A 24,850-nucleotide genomic window follows, 5' to 3' on the forward strand; every position below is an offset into this window, starting at 1 on the left:
CTTTTTGGGTTTAAACATTGGATAGGGGAATCATTGTTTCTGAAAGAGTTTTATTTTTATTTATGAAATAATTTTGCGAACTGTTTGCATCAGTTGAAGTATAACAAAGTACACTTCTGTTTCTAGGTGAAAAATTTAGAGAACTAATGGATAAGTTCCTGAGGGTTCACTTCAGTAAAGGCTGCCCACCCTTGTTTACTACTTTGAAATCTTTATATTACAATACAGAAAAGGTAAAATTTGGTCTTTATTCAATTTGCTGTAGTCTTTTTACTAACTTAATTATTACAGAAAGATTTCCATGTAAATAATATGCTATGATTCATTTTCTCTATTCTAGTTATAGTGTGCACCTTAGTCTAATAATAGATGAACTGAAATTGTATGCATGTACTATAAGTAGTATCAAAGGAAATGTCAATCTGAAATTTACCGAGTAAAGGGTTTATCAAAGCACTAAAATAAAGATTGTTGTTTTTAATGGGTATACTTTTATAGTGGGATTTTAAGTTTGACCTATTGTCACCAGAGGTCTGTATTTAACTATTTCATGATTAATTATCTATTATTTTATGGTATGACTGGATTTTTAAATTCGTTATGCTTGCTTTTAAAGTTAGAGCATGGGGCTTCCCTGTTGGTGTAGTGGTTGAGAGTCCGCTTGCTGATGCAGGGGATACGGGTTTGTGCCCCAGTCTGGGAAGATCCCACATGCCGCGGAGTGGCTGGGCCCGTGAGCCATGGCCGCTGAGCCTGCGCGTCCGGAGCCTGTGCTCCGCAACGGGAGAGGCCACAACAGTGAGAGGCCCGTGTACCACACACACAAAAAAAATAATAAAAATAAAATAAAGTTAGAGCATGGAAAATTGTTACTGCAACAGTAAAATGTCATTTGGCGCTGTTAGTTTTAACTAATAGGCTACATTTTAATGTAGTTTTAGCTAGTTTTCGAATGAAGAGAATCACTTTCTGCTTTTTAAAATTAGGAAATAGACTTGGTTTTATATTAGATAATTAGAAAATTAAAAGTTAATAGAAAATAGTTATACTTCTGTTTCCAAGCATTGCTTCTTATTTCTTAAGGTCTGAAATCTATGTTCTTTTCTGTAATCAGTTTTTGAAAGTTACTAGTGGATAAGGACAAGATTTTATTAGAAATGCTAAAATATTTTTAGTTAAACCTATATCACTTTATGTTTATTTAGTTTTGACCCATAATTATTTGTAAATTAGTAATAATTGTGAATAATAAAATATTGAAAAAAGTCAGTGTTAGGTATAACTGATTGACACTTTCTTCCTTTGGCAGCAGGTTTCATAAACTAAAAGGGACAACTGATAATATCTAGAGGGGAGTGGCTGAGGATGGCTAACAGAACTTCTGTACTCTGTTCCTACCATCGGTGCACCCAGTTTCCTTGCCAGTTGGGCAGATCCCCACTTCGGGAAAGAGACCTATAGTACCCGACTAGTAAAAAGTGTCATTTACATTAAAACAAACAAACAAACAAACAAAACTTAACAATTATTTAATGTCTGTAGTATGCTTTATTTGATTGCAATGGTACTGCTATCGATTTTTTTTCTGCAATTGATTTTTTCTATTGATTTTTTTATAGTGATTGATTCATATGAAAACATGTAGCAGTGCCTACCAGTAATTTTTGTAGGTTATTTAAATGAGCATTTGCCAAAATTCTTCTCTTACTCATTTAGGCAAGGGTGACAGAGAAGAAAGATGAGATAAAATGTCAGAAATAATAAAGAACATGTATGTGAATGAGAATAGAGTAGTGCTTTTGTAACACTGTCTTATAGCAAGTACTGAAGACAGAATTTGTTCCTTACAGAATTCCTTACAGAATTTGTTCCTCTTAAGCTATCACTGGGCTTTCACTGGCTTTCTCAGTTTTCATAAGAGGCATAGACTTAAAAAAAAAAATCCCTCCAATATTGATCCAAAATTACCATCTTAAAGGTGTTAAGCATTTGTTGGTATTTTATTTTATAAAGCTTGGAAATGGCATTTTTAAAGAAGGCAGTGAGAATGCATTCATCTATATGCGAACCTTTGACATCTCTTTAGTGTTCATCTTTGAGCACGCAGCAGGAATGTTTACCATGTGTTTTTGAGAATTGAATTAAGCTACAGAAAATTGAGTTTAAGTTGTCAGAACTTAGTATAGTGAGAAAAAATGTACAAGTATGGGAAATCCTTCTCAAATCATTCTGGTCACATATTTGTGATTACTCAAGAGGGCGTTTTAAAATTTGCATATTTCTAATCAGCAGTGAGTCCTGTTTTTAGCTAAGGGCTGCATTTTAACTCTCGAAGGATTTCAAAGAGGTTAAGGCTGCTAAACAATTATATTTTTGTAAACTTCCAAGTCTTAAAGAATAATCCATGTCAGGTACCATGAAAATAAAATTATCTTTTGAAGTTAGCTTAGGATATAGTACAAGTGTCAAAAAGTATATTTAAAAAATGTCTCCAGCATTTTAAATTGTGAATTTTGACCATAAATATTTTGGTTTTTTCCCCCCAGCAATTTCACAAGCACTTAATGTGTTATTGTGTAGTCTTCAATATCTTCTTTTTAGTGACAGCATAGTCTTTTATCAAAATCATACCTCCAGCTGAACTTTGATTTTCAAAGTTTTTGCAGTTAAAAAAGTATTTCTTTGTACACATAGCTTTACTTAGGATTTTTGTCTCATAAATTCTCAGAATAAATTAATGGGTAAAAGGTGTGAACATTTTGTTATTCTTGTAAACATCAATTTGTATTGCCACTACCAAAGTGTGTGAAAGGTTCACTGTGCCCTCACCAGCATTAAGCAGTGTTAAATATTTTCTTTTCTTATGTTTGCTTTTCTAATGAGATTTTTTTTTAAAACATAAGCTAAAATTTAATGTAACCAGATTTGCTGATCTTTATTTCTATTGTGGGAGTTCACCTATTGTTTTAGAAACAGTTTGGAAAGTCCTCTTCCTCTTGAGCAGTGCTTCTCAAGGTGGGGCGGGGAGGGAATTTTGTCCCCCAGGGGACATTCTGCAATGGCTGGAGATGTTTTGGTTGTCAGCCTGGTGGGTGTGCTACTGATACCTAATGTGGGTGGAGCCCGGGACGCTGCTGAACACTCTTCAGTGCACAGGACAGCCCCCCACAGCAAAGAACTGCGTCACCAACATGTTGGGCTGCGTAATTCTAGGGGCTGTCCTGTGCGTCACAGGATATTTGGCAGTGTCCTTGGCCTCTACCACTTAGCGTCAGCAGCTTACCCCCAGTATCTTTGTTGTTCTCTTAATAGCTTTATTGAGATGCAGTTCACATACAATAAAATTGACCTATTTGAAGTTTACAAATTCACTGATTTTTAGTATATTCAGAGTTTTGCAACCATCACCACAGTAATTTTAGAAAATTTTCATCACCCGAAAAAGAAACCCCATTCATATCTGCCTGCCGCACTCCCCCAATCAGGCAGCCACTAGTCTACTTTCTGTTTATGGATTTGCCTATTCTGGGTATTTCATACAAACAGAATCAAACAATATGTGGCCTTTTTTTCTCTAGCTTCTTATACTTAGCATAAATATTTTCACCTATGTGGTAGCATGAGTACTTCATCCCCTTTTATGTCCAAATAATGTCCAGTTATATGGCTATACTACATTTTATCTATCAGTTGAGGGACATTTTGGTTGTTTGTACCTTTTGGTACGAATAATGCTGTGAACATTTGTGTACTAGTTTTTGCATGTACATGTTTTCATTTCTCTTGGGTGTGTATACCTGGGAGTGGAATTGCTAGGTCAAATGGTAACTCCATGTTTAAACTTTTCAAAAACTGTCAGACTCTTTTCCGAAGTACCTTCATCATTTTACATTCCCACAAGCAGTGTATAAGGATTCTGATTTCTATACATCCTCACCAACAATCCACTTGTTATTATATGATATTTGATTATGGCCATCCTAGTGGGTGTGAAGTGGTATCTCCTTGTGGTTTTCGTTTGCATTTCCTTGATGACTGATTATTTTGAGCATTATTTCAAGTGCTTGTTGGCCATTTGTATATCTTCCCTGGAGAAACGTCAGTTCAGGTTCTTCTCCCAGTTTTTAATTGGGTTATTTGTCTCTTCATTATTAGTTGCAATATTTTTAAATATATTCTAGGTACAAGTTTCTTATCAGATATATGATTTGAGAATATTTTCTACCGTTCTGTGGATTGTCTTTTCACTTTCTTAAAAGTGTCTTGATGAAGCCCATTTTATCTTTTTTCTCTTGTGTTGCTTATGCTTCTGTGTTGTATATAAGAAACCTATTTCCAAATTCGGGGTCATGAAGATTTACACATATTTACTTCTAAGAGTTTTATACTTTTGGTTCTTACATTAAAGTCTTTGATTCATTTTGTGTTCATTTTTGTATATGGTGTGAGGTGGGAGCCCAGCTTCATTCCTTTGCATGTGTTTGTCCAGTTTCCCAGCACCATTTGTTTTTTTTTTTTCCATTGAAAGTCTTGATAGCCTTGTTGAAAGTAAATTGATCATAAATGTGAGGGTTCATTTCTGGACTCTCATTTCTGTTCCACTGATCTGTATGTCTGTCCTTAGGCTAGTATCACACTGTCTTGATTACTGTAGCTTTGGGGTAAATTTTGAAATTAGGAAGTGTGAATCTTTCTAGTTTTTTTTTTTTTAATATTCTTTTGGCCATTAAAGATTTATTTTATTTCCATATGAATTTTAGGATCAGTTTTTCAGCTTCTACAAAGAAGCCAGCTGGGATTTTATAGGGATTGCATTGAATCTGTAGATCACTTTGGGAAGTATTTCCATCTTAACACTATTAAGACTTTCAGTCTATGAACATTGGAAATTTTCCATTTATTTAGATTGTCTTTAATTTCTTTCAACAATTTTTTTTTGTAGTTTTCAGTTTATGAGTCTTATACATCTTTTGTTAGATTTATTCCTAAGTATTTTATTTTTTTATGCTATGCTAGATGGAAGTATTTTCTTTCTTTTTTTTATTATATAGTTTTAGGTGTACATCCTGAAACTTATATAGGGCCAATTATAATTTGATATCTGTGTACACTATAAATTGTTCACCACTACAGGCCTAGTTACCATCCATCACCATACAGTTGACGCCCCCACCCCACCTTCACCCGTTTCACACCCACCCCCTAACCACCTTCCCTTCTGGTAACCACTAATCTGTTTTCTGTGTCTGAGTTTGTTTTTGTTTTGTTTTGTTTTTGTTGTTTTTAAAAATTTTTTTAAGATTCCACATATGAGTGCAATCATGTGACATTTGTCTCTGATTTATTTCACTTAGCATAATACCGTCGAGGTCCATCCGTGTTGTTGCAAATGGTAAGACTTCATTATGGCTGAGTAAATAGTGCATTGTATATATACACCACATCTTTATCCATTCATCCATTGATGGACATCTAAGTTGTTTCCATATTTTGGCTATTGTAAATAATCCTGCAGTGAACATAGGGGTGCATCTATCTTTTTTGGATTAGTGTTTTTGTGTTCTTCGGATTGGAATTATTTTCTTAAATTTAGTTTTCAGGTTTTTTTATTGCTAGTATATAAAATACGGTAGATTTTTGTATATTGTTCTTATATTCTGTAACCTTGATCAACTTGTTTATTAGTTGTTATAGTTGGTGTAATGAATTTCTGTCATCTGCAAATAGATTTTATTTCTTCCTTTCCAGTTTGTATCCTTTTTATTCATTTTCTTGACTAATTGCCCTGTCTAGAACCTCCCGTCAGTGTTGAATAGAAATGATGAGAATTGACATTTTTGTTTTGTTCTTGATCTCCGTGGGAAAACATCTAGTCTTTCTCCATTAAATACTGTGTTAACTATGGGTTTTTTTGTATATGCCCTTTGTAATGTTGAGCAAGTTCCCTGCTACTCCTAGTTTGTTGAGCATTTTTATTGTGAAAGGGTGTTGGATTGAGTCAAATGGTTTTTCTTTGTCTATTTAGATGATCATGTGTTTATTGTTTTTATTCTGTTGATATTGTGTATTACATTAAATGATTTTCAGATGTTAAACAACCTTGCATTAGTGGGATAAAACCCACTTGGTTGTGCTATATAATTCTTTATATATGTTGCTAGGTTCAATTTGCTGGTATTTTATTAAGGACTTTTGCATCTGTATTTCTTTTTTTTTTTTTTTTTTTTTTTTTTGCGGTACGCGGGCCTCTCACTGTTGTGGCCTCTCCCGTTGCGGAGCACAGGCTCCGGACGCTCAAGCTCAGCGGCCATGGCTCAAGGGCCCAGCCACTCCGCGGCATGTGGGATCTTCCCGAACTGGGGCACGAACCCGTGTCCCCTGCATCGGCAGGCGGACTCTCAACCACTGCGCCACCAGGGAAGCCCTGCATCTGTATTTCTAACAGATACTGGACTGTAGTTTTCTTATGATGTCTTTGTCTGGTTTTGTTATCAGGGTAATAATGGCCTTATAATGAGTTGGGAAGTGTTCTCTCCTGTTTTTTTTTTTGAAAAGTTTATGAAGATTGGTATTAAATATTTGGTAGGATTCTTTGTGGGTAGTTTTTGATTACCTGTTGAAACTCTTTACTTGTTATTGGTTTATTTATATCTTCTATTTCTTCTTATTTGGTTTCTGAAATTTGTGTTTCTAGAAATTTGTCCATTTAAGTTATCCAGTGTTGGCATATATGTTCATCATATTCCTTTATAATCATTTTCTTTCCAGTCAGTAGTAAGTAATGTCTCTTCTTTAATTTTTAATTTTAATAACTTGAGTCTTCTTTTTTTCTTGGTCAGTCTAGCTAAAGGTTTGGCACTTTTGTCCATCTTTTCCGAAGGCCAAGTTTTCGATTTGTTGATTTCCCACCCCCCTTTTCTATTTTATTAGTTCCCCAATCTAATCTTTATTATACCCTTACTTATGCTGGTTTTAGGTTTAATTTTCTCATCTTTTTCCAGTTTTTTTTCCCCTAACATGTGCTTAGTGTTCTGTATTTTTGTTTTTTACTTTGCAGATTTAATCGATGAGAAAAATGTTTTTTCTAAGGATAAAGATCTATATTTGCACAGAAAGATACTGAGTAAAATCAGTTTTTATTTAATTTTAGTTCAACTGTCAAGGCTACAGTATATACATTTAAAAAATTGTTTTAGTGTTTTAAAAGAAACCAGAATGACCCTAAATAAGAGGTAGAAATTAATTCTGGGCTTCCATTTTCACCTATAATGGAAAGTACTTAGCAGTTTTGTTCTGTAGCTATTCACTATGTCAGACTATTGAGTGAAGGCAGTGAATCATCAAGGTTTGCATGGGTTGTTACAGGTGCATTTGATTCCATTGAAGCTGGACATCAGTGCACAGGTGCAGTGAATATGAGTAAGAACATGGAAATTGAGTACTTGATGAGACTGACTGGATGAAGCATAGATGTCTCAACAAAAAGTGTATGGCTGTCCATACACAGGAAGGGGAGGTAGGCTGTTTCTCAGAGGACATTTTTTTGTGTTAAATCTGCCCATACTATGAAAATAGTCCAAGATCCTCATTCAGTTAAAGAACGTGTGGAGGTATGGTGTGCCCTTTAGAAACTGGTGACTGTAGACCCAAAGAGTTACAAAAAACTTGGCCTGTTCAGTGAAGAAAGAGAATCATCATGAACTTCATTGGAATATTTCTACAGGAAGTACTAAATTGTTTGACTGTTGTTAGTGGGAAACAACTATAATTTGTTGGTGGAGGTGGTGGGTAAACTAGATTTTAATCCTGGAATATATTATCTGTAAGGTATCTTTGGTTCTTTCTTTATTTTTAATTAACTCAGGCAGGTATAAAATTTGAGTTTTTTATCTTACTACCTAACTGTAATTGTGAAGGTAAGTTAGGAAAAAAATGAAGCTAAACAGCATTATAAAAATATTAGAATTCTGTTATCATTGTAAAAATGGCTTCACAGTTAATAGTCAAGCAAAATGATTCTAAAATTGCTTCATTTCATATATACTTTTGGAAAACTAGGTGTTTCAGAAGGTGATACAGGGGAATAATTGGCAAGGAAAGCAAGAGTTTGATTTGTATTTCAGGGCAATATAAGGAATTTTTTTCTTAGATGCTCTAAGTAATAGAAGGACTACATTAAGAATGTTTCTTTGTGAGAATCCTGGATTTCTCACAAAAAGGAAAAAAATGAGTCAATAACAGTTCTGTCTTTAAAAATTCCAGAAGGCATTATTTGCAGTGGTAACAGTATCAGAGTTAGTATTTTTCAGACATGCTGATCAACAGTTAATGTTAATTGTAATGATGTTCATGAATTCATTTTTTGTTTGTTTAAAAACAGTTAAATTTTGGGAGAAGAAAATAAAAGCAAGTATTGGGTTGGCCAGAAAGTTCTTCCGGGTTTTTCCAGAACATCTTACAGAAAAACCCGAACAAACTTTTTGGCCAACCCAATACTTTTCCTAGGTATTCCAATACCTAGGAAGGGTATCACAGTATAGTATAATGTCTGCTGACATTTATTAATCCCCTTCACAATTTTTGCCAAATCTACATAACACCTATAGTGTTATTTTAAAAATATTTTTCAGTAAATTTGACTACTTTTTTTTGTTTTTCGTAAAAACCACAGATTTGTGCTAGTATCGTTTTTATAAAACACATAAAATTAAAATCTAACTTAAAAAGTTTCAGTTGGTGAATTAGCTGTAATCATCTCTTGTTACGGCGTGGGTACCACTCTTTGGGAAATACTGGTATAGGGAAAGGAGCATTGCTTTGGAATCAGGCCTGGTTTGGAATCCGGCCTGGTTTGGAATCCTGACTCCATCACACATTTGCTTGAGCAACTACCTGAATCTGTTTCTGGATCATAAAGTTGGGGAAGATAATACTTAAGGAGTTGCTGTGTTCTTTAATTAAATGATAAAGTTTGTAAAGTGCTTGGTTCAGAGAGGGTTTTCAAGAACTGGTCGTTCTCTCACCATCCCCACCCATCACACCTCATCTCTGCAAGAAGTTACCTAGTTTCATTTTAGTGTCATAGTTCTTGGACAGCTTACCTCTAGCTAGCTTCTTTGGAACCAAAATCATCACTGTTAATTGTACATTTATTAGAAATTAATCCAACAATTTTGGTCCTTGTTGATAAACTATTGTGCTTAGTTTTCTAATTTGGGTTAAAAAAAAATCTGAAAAGACAGTTTCAGTGCCTTTCATGTTACAGTAACATTTAAAATGGGATCTGTATTTATATTGTGAAAAATTGTGTATCAGATGTGGTTTGTAGGGCTTTGTCTTTAAGGTTAGTAAAGAATTCTCTTAACTCATACATAAGAAAAGCTGGATAAGGGCAGTAATTTAGGAAATTATCTACAATAGTCACATTTGCCCAGGTTAGATTTTGTTAGCAGAAACAAAGCTTTTTCAATCCTGGTCAAATTATAACTGTTAGAAGAAAATATTTAAATCAGGAGAAGGTGGTTGAACTTGGAAATTTTTTCAGTTCATAAAAAATTTTGACTGTATAATTTAAGCTATTTTGAGGCTTAAAGTTTTATTGTGATCTTAGATACCTAACAAGTGGATTGGCTTTCTTGATTTTAATTGGCAGCGGCAGATAGCTATTTTCAAGAATAGCCATTACATGTTGTTTTGCAAGAAAGGAGTTGAATATACAGTTATATTGTATAATTGAATATAGTTATACAGTATACAATTATATAATTGAATATACAGTTATACAGTATTATTGAAATATAAATGGTAAGTAAACTTGAAGTAAAATGGGTCCTTTATACCTTAGTAAAACTCCTTAGACTAACTTTCATAGACAAGTTTGGAAAATTGAATTGTTCACTTAATTACTGAGTGAATGACTATAATATACATTTTTTAGATTCAATAAATATGCCTAATAAACCCGGAAGGACAGTGTTCTCTGCAGTTTTTTTATTTAGGACATTTCATGTGAACTTTCCATTACCTTGATTTATTTCCTCAAATCTTGTTTTGAAGTTCTGAAGCTGGAGATTCTATTTTATTCAGTAGTGTTTTACACTCCTTTATGAAGAATTATGTGTAACTTCAGTATATATTTTGTTGTACTTTTTAAAATGATTAAAACTGATTTAAAAAATTTATTTCACCCTAGAGATGGAAAGGTACACCCTTATTTAAAGCTCTAGCTGTGGTTTTAGTAACTGCCAGTAGATGGCAGTGTAAGTTCATGGAAAACTATTTGCTTCCATAAATTGAGTACTGAATTTCTAAGCCTGAACGTTTTTTAAGTTACACATACTCTCAGTGAGATTGATCCTGGTGGGTTAAAAATGCCTATTACTTTTTAAAAATTTATTTATTTATTTATTTATTTATTTATTTTTGGTTGTGTTGGGTCTTCGTTGTTGCGCACGGGCTTTCTCTAGTTGCGGCGAGCGGGGGCTACTCTTCGTTGCGCTGCACGGGCTTCTCATTGCGGTGGCTTCTCTTGTTGCGGAGCACGGGGTCTAGGCGTGTGGGCTTCAGTAGTTGTGGCACGCGGGCTCAATAGTTGTGGCTCGCGGGCTCTAGAGCACAGACTCAGTAGTTGTGGCACAGGGCCTTAGTTGCTCTGCAGCATGTGGGATCTTCCTGGACCAGGGATCGAACCTGTGTCCCCTGCATTGGGAGGCGGATTCTTAACCACTGCACCACCAGGCAAGTCCCTAAAAATGCCTATTAGTTTTTATTTTGCTTTGTAGTAATAGTCTTATTGCAGCAATTTTAAAAATCAGTTCTCAAACTCTAGGGTATATCAGAATTATCTGGCGGCTTGCTAAAAGCATTGCTAGACTCAGAGTTTCTGATTCTATAAATTTGGGGTTTGGTCAAAATTTTGCATCTCTAACAAACTACTAATGATGCTAATGCTGACATTTATGATATTAATGGTGAGGATTGCACTTTTAGAACCACCTTTTTGTTGTTGTTTTATTGCGGCAAAATACACTTAACATAAGGTTTACCATGTTGACCATTTTTAAGTGTACGGTTTAGTGGTATTAACTACATTCACATTTTTGTGCACCCATCACCACCATCCATCCCCATAACTCTTTTCATCTTGTATAACTGAAACTCTGTACCTGTTAAACAATAACTTTTTGTTTTTCCCTCCCTCTAGCCTCTGGCAACAACCATTATACTTTATGTCTTTATGATTTTGACAACTCTAAGTAGCTCATATAAGTGGAATCATACAGTAATTGTCTTTCTGTGACTAGGTTTATTTCCCTTAGCGTAATGTCCTCAAGGTTCGTCCATGTTGTAGCACATTTCAGAATTTCCTTTTCAAAGCTTAATAATATCCCATTGTATGTCTATACCACATTTGCTCATCCATTCTTCTGTCCGTGGACACTTGGGTTGCTTCCACATTTTGACTGTTATGAACAATGATATGAACATGGATGTACAAATATTTCTTAGAGATCTGCTTTCAGTTCTTTTGGATATATAGCCAGAAGTGGAATTGCTGGATCATTTGGTAGTTGTATTTTTTGAGGAACTGCTGCATTGTTTTCCACAGCAGCTGTACCATTTTCCACCAGCAGTGCACAAAGTTTGCAATTTTTTTCACATCCTTGTCTATAGTTGTTTTCTGTTTCGTTTTGTTTTAAGGTAGCCATCCTCCTGGGTGTGAGGTGGTATCTCATTGTAGTTTTGATTTGCATTTCCTTAATGACTAGTGATGTTGCACATCTTTTCATGTGCTTACTGGCTATTTGTATATCTTTGGAGAAATGTTTATTCAAGTATTTTATCAAACATTTTTGAATTGGATTTTTGTTGTTGAATTTTAGTTCTCCATATATTTTGACTATTAACCTCTTATCACATACATGATTTGCAAATATTTTCTCCTATTCCGTGGGTGGCCTTTTTACTCTATGGATGGCATCTTGGTGTACAAATTTTTAAATTTTCATGAAGTCCAATTTGTCAGTTTTTTCTTTTGTTACCTGTGCCTTTGGTGTCATATCCAAGAAGTCATTGCCAAATCTAATATTGTGAAGTTTTTGTCCTATGTTTTAAGAGTTTTATTGTTTTAGGTCTTACATTTAGGTCCTTGATTCATTTTGAGTTAATTTTTGTACATGGTATTAGGTAAGGGTTCACCTGCATTCTTTTGCATGTGGATATCCAGTTTTCCCAGTACCATTTGTTGAAAAGACTTCTGTTTCTCCAATGATTGGTCTTGACACCCTTGTCAAAAATCATTTGACCATATATGCGAGGGTTTATTTCTGGACTTTCTGTTCTATTCCATTAGTCTCTACGTCTTTCTTTAAGCCAGTACCACACTGTTTTGATTACAGTAACTTTGTAATAAGTTTTGAAGTCAGGAGTGAGTCCTCTTGGTTTTGTTCTTTTTTAAGATTGTTTTGGCTCTTTGGGGTTCTTTGGGATTCCATGTTAATTTTAGGATGGGCTTTTCTTTTTCTGCAAAAAAAAAAAAGGCATTTGGATTTTGATGGAGATAATATTGAATTTATAGATCTCTTTGGGTAGTATTGATATTTTAATAATATTAATTTTTCCAGTTCATGAATATGGGATGTGTTTCCATTTATTTGTGTCATCTTGAATGTTTTTCAGCAGTGTTTTATAGTTTTCATTGTACAAGTTTTTTGCTTCCTTGGTTAAGTTAATTTCTAAGTATTTTGTTCTTTTTGATGCTGTTGTGAATGAAATCCCTTTAGTAATTTCCTCTTCAGATTGTCCGTGTGTGTAAAAGTGCAGCTGATTTCTGTGTATTGACTTTTTGTATCTTGCTGCTTTGCTGAGTTCATTTATTCTAACAGGTTTTTTTGTGAAATCATTAGGGTTTTCTACTAGTAAGATCATATCATCTGCAGAGATAATTTTCTTTCTTTCTTTACTATTTGAATACCTTTTATTTCTTTTTCTTGCCTTCCAGCAGTAGAACTTCCAGTACTGTGATGAGTAGATGTGATGAAAGCAGGCATCCTTGCCTTGTTCTTGATCATCGTGGAAATGTTTTCAGTCTCTCACCATTAAGTATGATGTTCATTGTGGGTTTTACATATTTGGCATTCATTATATTGAGATAGTTTCCTTCTATTCATAGTTTGGTGAATGTTTTTATAAAGAAAGGGTGGTGAATTTTGTCACATACTTTTTCTGCAGCAATTGAGATAATCATGTGGATATTTTTCCTTTATTTTGTTGATGTGGCAAGTTATATTGATCAATTTTTATGCTAAACCATCCTTGCATTCCAGGAATAAATTCCTCTTGGTCATGGTGTATAATCCTTTTAATATGCTGCTGAGGCATGTTTGCTAGTATTTTGTTGAGGATTTTGCATCCATATTCATCAGGGGCGTTGGTCAATAGTTTTCTTGTGGTGTTTTTGTCTGGCTTTGGTATGAGAGTAATGCTGGCCTCAGAATGAGTTTGGAAGTGTTCCCTTCTTTTTGATTTTTTGGCAGAGTTTGGTATTAGTTTTTAAAATGTTGGGTAGAATTCACCATTGAAGCCATTGGTTCTAGGGCTGTTCTTTGTTGGTAGGTTTTTTGTTTGTTTGTTTTTTAAATTAATTTTTATTGGAGTATAGTTGCTTTACAAAGTTGTGTTAGTTTCTGCTGTACAGCGAAGTGAATCAGCTATATGTATACGTTATCCCCTCTTTTTTGGATTTCCTTCCCATTTAGGTCACCACAGAGCATTGAGTAGAGTTCCCTGTGCTATACAGTAGGTTCTCATTAGTTAATCTGTTTTTTGTTTGTTGTTTGTTTCTTTGCGGTACGTGGGCCTCTCACTGTTGTGGCCTCTCCCATTGTGGAGCACAGGCTCCAGATGCGCAGGCTCAGCGGCCATGGCTCACGGGCCCAGCCGCTCTGCGGCATGTGGGATCTTCCCGGACCGGGGCACGAACCTGCATCCCCTGCATCGGCAGGCCGACTCTCAACCACTGCACCACCAGGGAAGCCCCAGTTAATCTGTTTTATACATAGCAGTGTGTATATGTCAATCCCAGTTTCCCACTTCATCCCACTTCCCCTTACCCCCTTGGTAGCCATATGTTTGTTCTCTGGTAGGTTTTTGATTTCTGGTTCAATCTCCTTACTAGTTATAGGTCTATTCACATTTTAATAACCATTCTTTTTAAGCAGTCTTTGCTTTAAAAATCTTACTAAAATAATACAGCATTATTGTGTTTTAAAAGAGTGTCCTCATATTCTACTGCCCTAATCCATTTGGTCATATTTCCAATGAGTATGTATCTATACATATATGTTGTAGTGAAGTCATAATGTGTGTAAATTCTTTTCATGTTCTGTTTTTTATATGTTACTTACATATTTTCCCCCACTTTTAATGTGTACTGTCCCACCTATTCCTTATTCCCCTTCAATCTAAGGGAATTTTGCCCTACAACGCAACATTCTTGTCAGAAAGATATCATGTAAGACTGAGAAGTGTTTTAATTTGATCTTTTTTGTTTTTTTTTGACTGCTGTCCGTGGGATGGTTTTAAAATAATACTGTATTGGTCACATATATTATAAGTTTTAATGGTTTTTCTTCACTTTTGACCTTTGTTTTTCTGAAGTTCACAAATAAGGTGGTTATATTTTCTAACTCATTTTGAACAGGTAACATCAACAGACATTTAAAACAAACCATGCATAGAAGCTACTTTTTTCCCCTGCCACTTCTAACTCATGTCACTTTTCTTTTGCACTTTCAGGGCATAGCATGTTTACAGTGTAGTGTATAATATTTCAGTCCTACCTAAGTGCAGCATTGGAATGAAAATCTATCAAAATGATCACTAAAAACAAAGGTAGTTTAAACATCTAGTTAGTTTATTTAACTTCATCAACTCACTGTATAATTTAGATTATTTCACTTGACTTTTTTGTAATGAGTGACATTTTAGAAAATCTGAATATATAATGGCTTACAACTTCACCCTGTAACAATGGGAAGCAAAAGGCAAATAAATTGTTAATAATAATAAATTATACAGGTGTGTTCTTTGGCCAAAAAGAAAAAAAGGAGTGTGTGGTAACTAGTGATGATTTGTCCATCAAAACCTGAAACTATTGATATTTATTGAGATGAGAAATTAATGAGATTCTGTTTTACTATTAATAAAGAGAGCAGTATGTTTTCTGTTTTTCTCATTTCCCCCCAACACAGGGAGTGGGGAAAAGCAGACACCCCAATTTATAGTTAATTTATTGTACTGAAATAAGATGTATATTGCTTCCAAATCTAATTTAATCCATAGTAAATAAAAATACCTTCATAAAATATTTTTAAATTTTAAAACTATGTTTCTTTAACAGATTTCTATAATCCAGGAGCTTGTTACTAATTATGAAGCCTCTCTGAAAACGTGTGACTCTTTTAGCCCTTACGGTAAGTTTGAATTAGATTGAGTTGAAATTTGATTACTCATTTCGATCCATTTTTAGTCACTTACACTAACACTGTCTTATGTTTATTACGTATGTGCCACATGGTAGCTGTTCCCTAAATAGTTTTTGAATTAGTGAATGAAATGAGAAGGGCACTTGCAATCTTAAGTAATTAAAAATGTTGTGATCTTCTCAGGGGGGAGTTAACTCCATTTTAATATGAAGAAACAGAATTGAGAGGTTGAGCAGCTTGACCAAGATCAAGTAGTTAGTTTACGTTGAAATGTATTTTTCCTGAATTCCTACTTCTTTGTTCTTTCTACTCTTATACTACTATAAATCCTGTGTAATTTGGTTCTTTGTTTTTCTGTTTGTAGGGGCATATGTAAATCAAGGCAGCTTTATTTAGAAAACACTCTAGAATGCTTTCAGTCATGCAAATGGTAACTTTGGTTTCTTCTTGCATCTTTTATTATCGCCCTTTTGTTCTTGTTAGTTTGAAACAAATTTCACAATAAAATAACAGACACAGAAGTAAATAATGAACCCTCGTGTCCCCATCACCTACCTTCTTTTATCAGTGTTTCACCAGTATTATTTGAAGTATTTTCTGTTGACTTTTTTTTCCTGGAGTATTTTTAAAGCAGACATACTGTTTCCCCTGTCAGTACCTTAGTATGCATCTCTAACTGTTTAAAACACTTAAACACAAGACGTAGCCACAGTGCTGTCTTACACAAAATTAACTCTCATACCACAGTATCTAACACCCAGTCCGCATGCAAATTTCCCCAATTATTTAAAAAATTGTATAACTGGTTTATTTGAATATGGATCCAACTAAGGTCCACACTTTACATTTGATTGTTATGTCTCTGATATTCTTTTAATCTTGAGCAGTACTGTCCACTCCTTTCCCTATTTTTTTTTTTTTTAAAGCTGTTTGTCAAAAGGTCATTTGTCTTGTGGAACATACCATGTTTTGAATTTGGCTGATTGTTTTCTCATGGTATCATTTAATACATTTTGCTGTCATCCATATTTCTTACAAAGTTCGAGTTAGATTTACCGACTTTTTTTTTTTTTTGGCCTTGCCGTGTGGCAAGTGAGATCTTAGTTCCCCAACCAGGGATTGAACCCATGCCCCCTGCAGTGGAAACGTGGAGTCCTAACCACTGGACTGCCAGGCAATTCCCCTAGATTTACAGGCTTGATTAGATTCAGGTTCCATGTGAATACTTCATATGTGACACTTTGTACTTCCTGTTATATCACATCTGAAGGCAGAAAACATTCTGGTTGTCTCTCTTTTTGTGATATTAAGATTGATCAGGGTTTTGATGTTTGTCAGCCTAATCTGCCCATTAAATGTTCTTCATTGGCCTAATGATTTTTGCCGCCACTGAGAATCGTTGCCTTCGTCCCTTATTTCATTCTAATCATCATTCCTTCTGCATTTATTAGCTGGAATTCTTATAGAGAAGTTTTATTTTTATTAGTTATCTATTTTATACATATTAGTGTATATATTCTCAATCCCAAGTAAAGAACTTTGCTTCATCAAATATTTGGTTCCCCTGAAATATAGTTTATATGAGAGGAGCAATATAAATGCTTGGCTCTTTGCCTGTGTTTATTATTTGTGTTTTAATTTTATGCTAATCTGTGTGTTTTCGTTGTCGTCATTTCATTTGGTCATCTAGTCTAGGAGACCTTCTGTGTTTTCTGAGGTGGCATGAGTAAATTCTCCTTTCTGCTCTTTCTCCCTCATTTTATACCTGTGTGTCTTCCCTTCTGAAATCCATTTTGAGTGCTTGGTACTTCTTTATCTGTTCTTCTGTAGCTTGAGTGTACAGAATGGGGAACCAGGTAGAGCTCTGCTGATTCAGTGTGACCATCTTGTCAGGAATGTGTCCTCCTAATACCCTTCAATTTTGGGTTTCCCTGATGTAGTGTCGAGGCCTACTTACAATGCTAAGTAAGCCCTGGCCATTCTTGCCTTTGTGGAAATTTTGCAGTGGTAGTTAGGGACATCTTTTCTTCAAGCTATTTTCCTTGACTTTTCCTGGACCTCCTACCTTATGCTCTCAGCCTGAGAATTCGTAGAGTTAGATTGATTTACCTCTTTTCCCCAAACTATTTCTTTGGAGTGAGGTATGGGTAGAAGCCTATGAAACCAGCATCTTATTTCTCTGTTTGGCTGCTACTTTTTGAACTTTATGACATGAAGTCATATCTCTTTCTGTTGAACTTGGTCTTTCTTGCTGGATTTTTACTGCTTATCGTAATAGTTAATTTCAGTATGCATTGGGAGAAAGAAAGTATGTGAGTTGCTCTACTTTGCCTCATTCCCTGTAATGATTTTATGTTTGTTTGATTGCAGAGAATGGGGAGACAGAACCCCCAACGACACTACTCTGGGTTCAGTATTTCCTGGCACAGCACTTTGATAAACTTGGGCAGTATTCTTTGGCTTTGGATTATATTAATGCTGCAATTGCTAGTACTCCAACTCTAATAGAATTATTCTATATGAAAGCAAAAATTTACAAGGTAAAATCTTTGTCATGTTTTTTGAGTAGTTGAGGAATTTGGCCATTTTAAGAACGCTTGGAGTTCTTTCTGTGTAGAGATAACTTTTAGGACACCCTGATAATCTATTTCTAATATTCTAGTAATCCTAAGAAGTTTTATGTTATATAGTTGTATAGTCAGTATTAATAGTTTCATTCAGCTCTTAGTAAATATGAATTGTAATGTATCTAAAGATTTCTAGATAAATTTGACCAAAATGTAACAGATGTCTAATTTGTCTTTAAGAACTTTTTCCATTATATTGTACCCATATTCTCTTAATCATAAACAGTGATTTCTTTAATACTTTCATTTCTTAAAGCATATAGGTAATCTCAGAGAAGCTGCCAAGTGGATGGATGAAGCTCAGTCTTTAGACACAGCCGATAGATTCATCAACTCCAAATGTGCAAAATATATGCTTCGAGCAAATATGATAAAAGAAGCAGAGGAAATGTGCTCCAAGTTCACAAGGGTAGGAAATAGCGTGTAATTGTCTGAGTTAGTAAAATTAAAGTTAAGTTCTGTGGTGATGTGTGAAGTTTGCTGCTGAAGTTCCTAAGAATTCACTTCTGTTATTATTATTTTTTAATCTTGTTTAGCTCATATCCTAAGTATGGTTTCTTACTGTGGTTGATGTATGTGCATGTGCTTCTGGTGGTAGATAATTAAAAAGCAGTAACAGGAGCAAAAATACCTTTATACAGAAATAAGCATTATGCCATACTTCAGTGCTTATATGCAAGATTTGATTTATTGCTCTTTTGTTTCACTAGTAATTTGTGACTGCTGTTTAATTTCTCAGTTACAGTGTCTTAACTTCATAATAGCTCATAGAGTTCTTTCTCTGTAGAACTAACTTCTGAGGACTACTGGTCTCTGTGACATTAAGAATTTAAGTTCTTTCAAATTGTTAGGCTAAACATTTATTCCTTTTGTTTCATCTTTCACCATCCTTTCATATCCTTTTCTACACAGACTTTCTGTTATATTGTAAAAACAGTACATGTTTATGGTTAAAAATATAAGGAGGCTAATGGAACAGAATAGAAAACTATTCACACATATTTGGAAACTTGGTATGTATGTATGCTTTAAAAATCAGAGATGAAAAGATGTTGTTTGGATAATTATTTGTGTTGAAAAAAATAAAATGACATCCTTGTTACACTGCACACAGATGAGTTACAGGTGGATTAAAGATCTAAAAGCAAACCTTTCACACTTTTAGAAGAAAGTATAGAAGTTTATCTTTAGGGCTCAAGGTAGGAAACATTTCTTAAGACACCAAACACATAAAGGTACAAGAGTAAAATTGATACACTTGATTATATCAAAATTAAAGATAATGTATAATGTATAACAAAAAATAATTAGAAGCAAAGTGACAAGGTAAACCATAGAATTGGAGAAGATATTTCCAACTCATATAAAAAGAAAAGAATTTATAAAGAAAGCCAAAGAATTCACTGAAATAGTTACACATTGAATGTAACATAGAGGCATTATGAGAATACCATGTTTCAAGTTTGATTTCCAAGTTTTAATTAAGATACTTCAAAATAAATAATTTATATCTCCAAGTGCATTACATACAAAGTGGAGGGCTTTAGTGCTGGTGTTTGTAAGTAAGTTGTTTAGGATGAGAATAAGTTACCACTGTGCTCTGTGATGCTAATGTATCACTAATATAGCACCAGTGTACCACCTTGTTTAAATGTTAACTAGATTCTAGTCGTGTCTGGGTGTTAAGGGAAACCCCTTATAATTTAGAAGCCACAGAATAGCTTGAACTTTTATTGTGAAAATTTAACTACTTGCAAGAATGATGTCATAGAAACATTAAATACACATACACACACAATACTCAATAAGAAAAAGATGAGACAATACAAATATGGGCAAAGGAGATGAATAATTAGTTCACAGAAGTAGAATATGGAATGGCCAAAAGATATCTTCATTAGTAATCAGGGAAAAAAACAATATATCATTTTTTACCCATGAAATTACCCAGAAATTTAAGACTGACATTACTTGGTATTGACGTATGATATGTCATTCATACACACACAAACACACACATGCACACACGTCTAACGTACGTATACCATATATCTGTGTTGTGTATATATTTATGATGAGAAAGAAACAATGTATGGTCTATGCATGTGATGTACATATACACATATAGGTTTAATTTTTCATTAAAGGCTACTACTTATAGACCATTAGTTGTTTCTCATCATAAAAGAGCTTTTTCTTTTTTTTTTTAATTTTTAATTTATTTTTGGCTGTGTTGGGTCTTCATTGCTGCATGTGGGCTTTCTCTAGTTGTGGTAAGCAGGGGCTACTCTTTGTCACAGTGCGCAGGCTTCTCATTGCAGTGGATTCTCTTGTTGTGGAGCACGGGTTCTAGGCGTGTGGGCTTCAGTAGCTGTGGCGTACGGACTCTAGAGCGCAGGCTCAGTAGTTGTGGCGCACGGGCTTAGTTGCTCAGTGACGTGTAGGATCTTCCTGAACCAGGGATCAAACCCATGTCCCCTGCATTGGCAGGTGGATTCTTAACCACTGAGCCACCAGGGAAGTCCATAAAAGAGCTTTTTCATCTGAACCTGCTTGACTTCTACTTTCTGGTATTTAGAGTGATGCTAATAATTTGTATACCATTTGTAAGGGAAAAGAGAAAAATGGCTTTAACAATTACTAATCACTGAACCAAGTACTTTATATACATGATATTGTTTGTATATACAATCCTATATCATTACCTTCATATTGCAGTTAAGAGAATGTTTAGAGAGGTCAATTACTCTGCCAGCTGGAGATCATCCAGCTAGTCATTCGTTTGGAGACAGGATTCTAGCTTAGGTAGACTCTTTTTTTTTTTTTTTTAGCTTATTATTATTTTTTTTTTTGGCTGCGTTGGGTCTTTGTTGCTGCGCACGGGCTTTCTCTATTTACGGCAAGCGGGGGCTACTCTTTGTTGCAGCGTGTGGGCCTCTCGTCGCAGTGGCTTTTCCTGTTGTGGAGCACGGGCTCTAGTTGCGTGGGCTTCAGTAGTTGTGGCACCTGGGGTCAGTAGTTGTGGCTTGCGGGCTCTAGAGTGCAGGCTCAGTAGCTGTGGTGCATGGGCTTATTTGCTCCGTGGCATGGGGGGTCTTCCCAGACCAGGGCTTGAACCCGTATCCCCTGAATTGGCAGGCGGATTCTTAACCACTGTGCCACCAGGGAAGCCCTAGGTAGACTCTTTAAAACCCATGTTTTAGAATTGTGTAGTAAGATACAAACTAGTGTTTCTAAAACTCATACGGCATAGGATCAACAGTAATTGCAAAATGGCAGATGTAGTGGTGGTGCAGAGTATTAGCAAGAATGATGGTAATGATCAAGGGGTCAACCCAAGAAGAAGATATAACAGTCATAAACATATATGTACCCAACATAGGAGCACCTAAAAACATAAAGCATATATTAATAGACATAAAGGGAGAAATGACAGTAACACAGTAATAGTAGGGAACTTTAATACCCCACTTACATCAATGGACAGATCATCCAGACAGAACATCAGTAACGTTCTAAATCATTTCTAAATGCTTTCTAAAGCTGAAAGCATTTCCTCTGAGATCAGGAACAAGAGAAGGATGCCCACTGTTGCCACCTTTATTCAGCATAGTATTGGAAGTTCTAGCCACAACAATCAGACAAGAAAAAGAAATAAAAGGAATCCAATTTAGAAAGAAAGTAAACTGTAACTGTTTGCAGATGACATGATACTGTATATAGAAAATCCTAAATGTACCACCAGAAAACTGCTGAAGCTTATTAATGAATTCAGTTGTGGGATACAAAATTAATATACAGAAATCTGTTGCATTTCTATACACTAACAACAAACTATCAGAAAGAGAAATTAAGGAAACAATCCCATTTACCATAACATCAAAAAGAATAAAATACTTAGGAATAAACCTATCCAAGGAAGTAAAAGACTTGTACTCAGAAAACTGTAAGACACGATGAAAGAAATTGAAGAGGTCATAAACAGATGGAAAGATATATTGTGTTCATGGATTGGAAGAATTAATATTGTTAAAATGACCATACTACTGAAGGCAATCTATAGATTCAGTGCAGTTCCTATCAAAATACCAAGGGTGTTTTTTCACAGAACTAGAACAAATAATTTAAAATTTTTATGGAAACTCAAAAGACCCTGAATAGCCCAAACAAGCTCCCTGACTTCAGACTGTACTACAAAGCTACAGTCATCAAAACAGAATGGTATTGGCACAAAAACAGACACATAGATCAGTGGAACAGAATAAAGCCCAGAAATAAATCCCACACACTTATGGTCAATTAATCTACAACAAAGGAGGCAATAATATACAGTGGAGAAAAGACAGTCTCTTCAGTAAGTGGTGCTGGGAAAACTGGACAACTACATGTAAAAGAATGAAATTGGAACATTCTCTAACACCGTATACAAAAATAAACTCAAGATGGATTGAAGATCTAAATGTAAGACTGGAAACCATAGAACTCCTAGAAGAAAACATAGACAGAACACTCTCTGACATAAATCATAGCAATTTTTTTGAATCCGTTTCCTAAAGCAAAGGAAATAAAAGCAAAAATAAACAAATGGTACCTAATTAGGCTTAAAAGCTTTGTCACAGCAAAGGAGACCATCGACAAAATGAAAAAACAACCTACTGAATGGGAAAAAAGATTTGCTAAAGATGTGACCCATAAGGGGTTAATATCCAAAATAAACAGCTCATACAACTCAATGTCAGAAAAACAAACAACGTGATGAAAAAATGGGCAGAAGACTTGAATAGACATTTTCCAAAGAAGACATACAGATGGCCAGCAGGCGTATGAAGAGATGCTCAATGTCGTTAATCATCAGAGAAACACAAATTAAAACCACAGTCAGGTGTCACCTCACACCTGTCATAATGGCTGCCCTCAAAAAGACCACAAATAACAAATGTTGGCGAGGATGTGGAGAAAAGGGAACACTGTTGGTGAGAATCTAAACTGGTGCAGCCAGTGTGGAAAACAGGATTGAGGTTTCTCAGAAAAAATAGAAATACCACATGACCCAGCAGTTCCACTCCTGGGTATAGATCCAGAAACAAATGAAAACACTGATTCAAAAAGATATATGCATCCTAATGTTCATAGCTTTACAGTTGCCAATATATGGAAGCAACCAGTGTCCATCAACAGAAGAATGGACAAAGCAGATGCGGTATATATGTATATACAATGGAATACTACTCAGCCATAAAAGAGAATGAAATTTTGCCATTTGCAACAACATGGATGGACTTGGAGGGTATTATGTTAAGTGAAGTAAGTCAGAGAAACACAAATACTATATGATACCACTTATATATGGAATCTAAAAAATAGAGCTAGTGAATATAACAGAAAGGAAACAGACTCTCAGATATAGAGAACAAATTAGTGGTTCCCAGTGGGCCGGGAAAGAAGGGGACGGGCAAGATGGGGGTAAGGGATTAAGAGGTACAAACTATTATGTATAGAATAAATAAGCTACAAGAATATATTGTACAACACAGGGAATGTAGCCAATATTTTATAATAACTGTGTAAATGGAGTATAACCTTTAAAAATTGTGAATTACTGTTATACACCTATAACAAATTATTGTACATCAGCTATATCAATAAAAAAAGGATGATGGGTATTAGAGAAAAATAAAATTAGGAAAATGGTACTGTTTATGTTCATATAGCACCTAATCACATGTAAAGTCACATGACATTTTACAGCAAGGTAATTAAGGCTCTGAAGAGGTTACCTGAATCATCTTTGGTCACATAGTCAGTAGTACTGGGGCTCAAACTCTTCAATGCCCTTTCCACTGTGTCACAATTTTGAAGATTAGAAATTAGAAGAAGTCCAAGAGTAGATGTAAAAGCAGTGATGCTTGTAGAGAAAAGTACCACCTGGAAGGCCAAGCTAGATTAGAAATAAAGTACAATTAGAAATGAGTATATAAAACTTCTTAAGGTAAATAAATTCAGTGGTTTAAAAAAAATAAAAAACAAAAAACACCCACACAGCAAATCACAGCCGACTAGGATATGTCTGAAAAGGCCCAGAAGAATGAAGGGGAAGAAAGAAGGGGAAAGGTTGGCTGTTTGAGGAGGGTAGTCCTCAGAGTCTGAGGCTCAGCTTGCTCATCGTAATCATCTCCGATCATCCACTCTTGACAAGTTGCTGTGCCGTATGGAGGGCCTGTTAGTGTATCCATACTGCTTCACTGGCCAGGCATGTCCCTAATGTGTGGTGGATAGCAATGAACTGGGGGAGGAGAATTGCTAATGACTCTGATATTCGATTATATCTGCTTGGTAATAAGTGAGTGAAGTGCTCATATTTCCTTCTTGGAGATTCTTCACAGTTTAGAATATTTGTAGAGTTGCTGATGCAAGTTGGAAAGTTCTAGTTAGTACTAAGTTTTGAAATGAAAAATAATGTAGATTTCTTATAAACATGTAGTCATCAAAAAATGGAATATATATGCAGCCCTAAAGATGACATAAAATACCACCATAATTTCCTTTACCCAGAGGTAACTGTTTTTTATACTTGAATTCTGAAAATTGAACTCATAACTCACAATGGGTGTGAAAGAGAAGTGAATATTAAACTTATATAAATGTACCCATATTTTTACCATCTTTTCTGGGGTCACATAAAGTATATTTTAAATAACTGTTCTAAATTGTGACAAAACTCCAGTGCCCCTGCGCTGA

The 24,850-nt window shown here is 35.0% G+C and overlaps 1 protein-coding gene across 1 annotated transcript in view; it reads left to right on the top strand.

The window, feature by feature from the left end:
* NAA16 (N-alpha-acetyltransferase 16, NatA auxiliary subunit) overlaps positions 1 to 24,850 on the top strand; it is a gene marked incomplete at both ends in the record, with an annotated part of 66,416 nt that overhangs the window by 27,420 nt on the left and 14,146 nt on the right. Inside the window, 4 exons of the mRNA XM_079721825.1 lie at positions 127 to 233; positions 15,401 to 15,473; positions 17,856 to 18,025; positions 18,369 to 18,521. Coding sequence (XP_079577951.1) covers positions 127 to 233; positions 15,401 to 15,473; positions 17,856 to 18,025; positions 18,369 to 18,521 — 503 coding nt within the window. The remainder of the gene's footprint in view (positions 1 to 126; positions 234 to 15,400; positions 15,474 to 17,855; positions 18,026 to 18,368; positions 18,522 to 24,850) is intronic.

This window comes from Hyperoodon ampullatus (assembly GCF_949752795.1).
Source record: "Hyperoodon ampullatus genome assembly, chromosome: 16".
Classification (NCBI taxonomy): Eukaryota; Metazoa; Chordata; class Mammalia; order Artiodactyla; family Ziphiidae; genus Hyperoodon; species Hyperoodon ampullatus.